General features: G+C 58.8%; 1 protein-coding gene across 1 annotated transcript; it reads right to left on the bottom strand.

Moving 5' to 3' along the window:
- Positions 1–354: 354 nt before the first annotated feature.
- On the bottom strand, positions 355–1248 carry bhlhe23 (basic helix-loop-helix family, member e23; the record flags this gene model as incomplete). The annotated part of the gene is made up of 1 exon (XM_083768672.1): positions 355–1248. The coding sequence occupies exon 1, from the start codon at positions 1243–1245 to the stop codon at positions 355–357; it is 891 nt and encodes a 296-aa protein (XP_083624798.1). The 5' UTR covers positions 1246–1248.
- Positions 1249–1491: the final 243 nt, after the last annotated feature.

The raw sequence follows: 1491 nt of genomic DNA, 5'->3' as shown, positions 1-1491 counted from the left end.
GGAACCAAATGAACCCTAACGGGTCCTTTTGCTTCCATTTGGTAGACTCTCTCGTTATAGGACTCGAGAGAACCGGCGTGGCTTGTCGTGTTTCTATGCAAGTCCAGGTAAAGTATAAAGAATAAGTAAATAATAAAAAGAGTCCGCACACCATTTTCTACTCCCAGAAATATCTTTACTTATTAAATGCCATTTAAAAGTAGATATTTCTGCTATAGCAGAAAATGGTGCGAACTGTCACGGTCTTTGATACGGCCCCCATATCAGCCGCCTCATGTCTTTTTGTCTGTTGCATGCCTCTTCTTCTGACACACAAAAAGTAGATCAGATTAGAATAATACAAAATCAAACAAATCAAGTCTTGTCCTGACAGTGTTTGAACAGACTCGCTGGCGTGCCGCCGCCGGTCACGGTGCTGGAATAAGACTTCTCGGCGGCGGCGCCGAGCGACGCGCCGGTGAACGGGTAGACCGCCGCTGCCTGTCCGAACGGCCCGGCCTGCACCGTCAGGGCCGTGGCGGGGATGGGCGAGCTGATGGCGGCCTGGGCGGCGGCGGCTGCGGCGGCGGCATGGTGGTGGTGGTGGGCATGGTGGGCATGGTGGTGGTGGGCCGCCGCCGCGGCCGCGGACCCCCCGCCGGTGTTCAGGTAAGCCACGAGCCGCCGCATCTCCTCCAGGGCCTGCGCCTGCATCAGGATGTAGTTCTTGGCCAGGAGCAGCGTGGCGATCTTGGAGAGCTTGCGCACGCTGGGGCTGTGCGCGTACGGGATCACCGAGCGCAGGCCGTCCAGCGCGTCGTTCAGGTCGTGCATGCGCCGCCGCTCGCGCGCGTTGATGCTCAGGCGGAGGGAGCGCTGCTCCTTGGGCTTCTTGCCGGACCCCAGGAGACCCTTAACACCGCCGTCGTCCTCGTCGAAGGGTCTCTTGCCGCGCCGCGTCGTCGACTCCAGGCCGTCGAAGCAGGCGTCCATGTCGTCGTCGCTCGTCCCTCCCTCGCCGCCGCTCTCGTCTCTGGACGGCTTCATGTTGACGTTGCTCTGGCCGCTGTGGAGGAAGTCGGCGGCGGGCGTGAGGGGGAAGCGTCCTCCTCCTCCACCCACCACCCCGAGCCCCCCGAGCCCCACCACGGACCCCCCGGGGGTCCCCGGGCCGAAGCCGAACGCGGACTGTCCGTAGCGCTGCGTCAGGTCCAGGAGGGTGTCCGAGGAGATGGACTTGAGGAGGTTCTCTTCTCCCGCGTTCATCTTTCTCTTCTGTCTCTTTTTTTCTGTCTCTCACACGCCAAAAACAAATAGTCTGTTGTTCGGCTGAACACCAACAACGTCTTCTTAACTCGTCTCCCCCTTTTCTTTAATTCCCCCTTCTCTTTTTTTCAAAGAACTATAGCCTGTACTCACGCGAAAGTTGCGCGCTGTGAGAGTTGCCGTTTTTGTTCCATGCACACTTTCTCGTTTCCCCTCCTCCTCTCCTCTCTCCTCCCAACACAGTGC

The sequence above is a fragment of the Protomyctophum parallelum genome (genome assembly GCF_964188405.1).
Source record: "Protomyctophum parallelum genome assembly, chromosome: 7".
In the NCBI taxonomy this organism is placed as follows: domain Eukaryota; kingdom Metazoa; phylum Chordata; class Actinopteri; order Myctophiformes; family Myctophidae; genus Protomyctophum; species Protomyctophum parallelum.
This window is presented reverse-complemented; position numbering and strand designations above follow the sequence as displayed.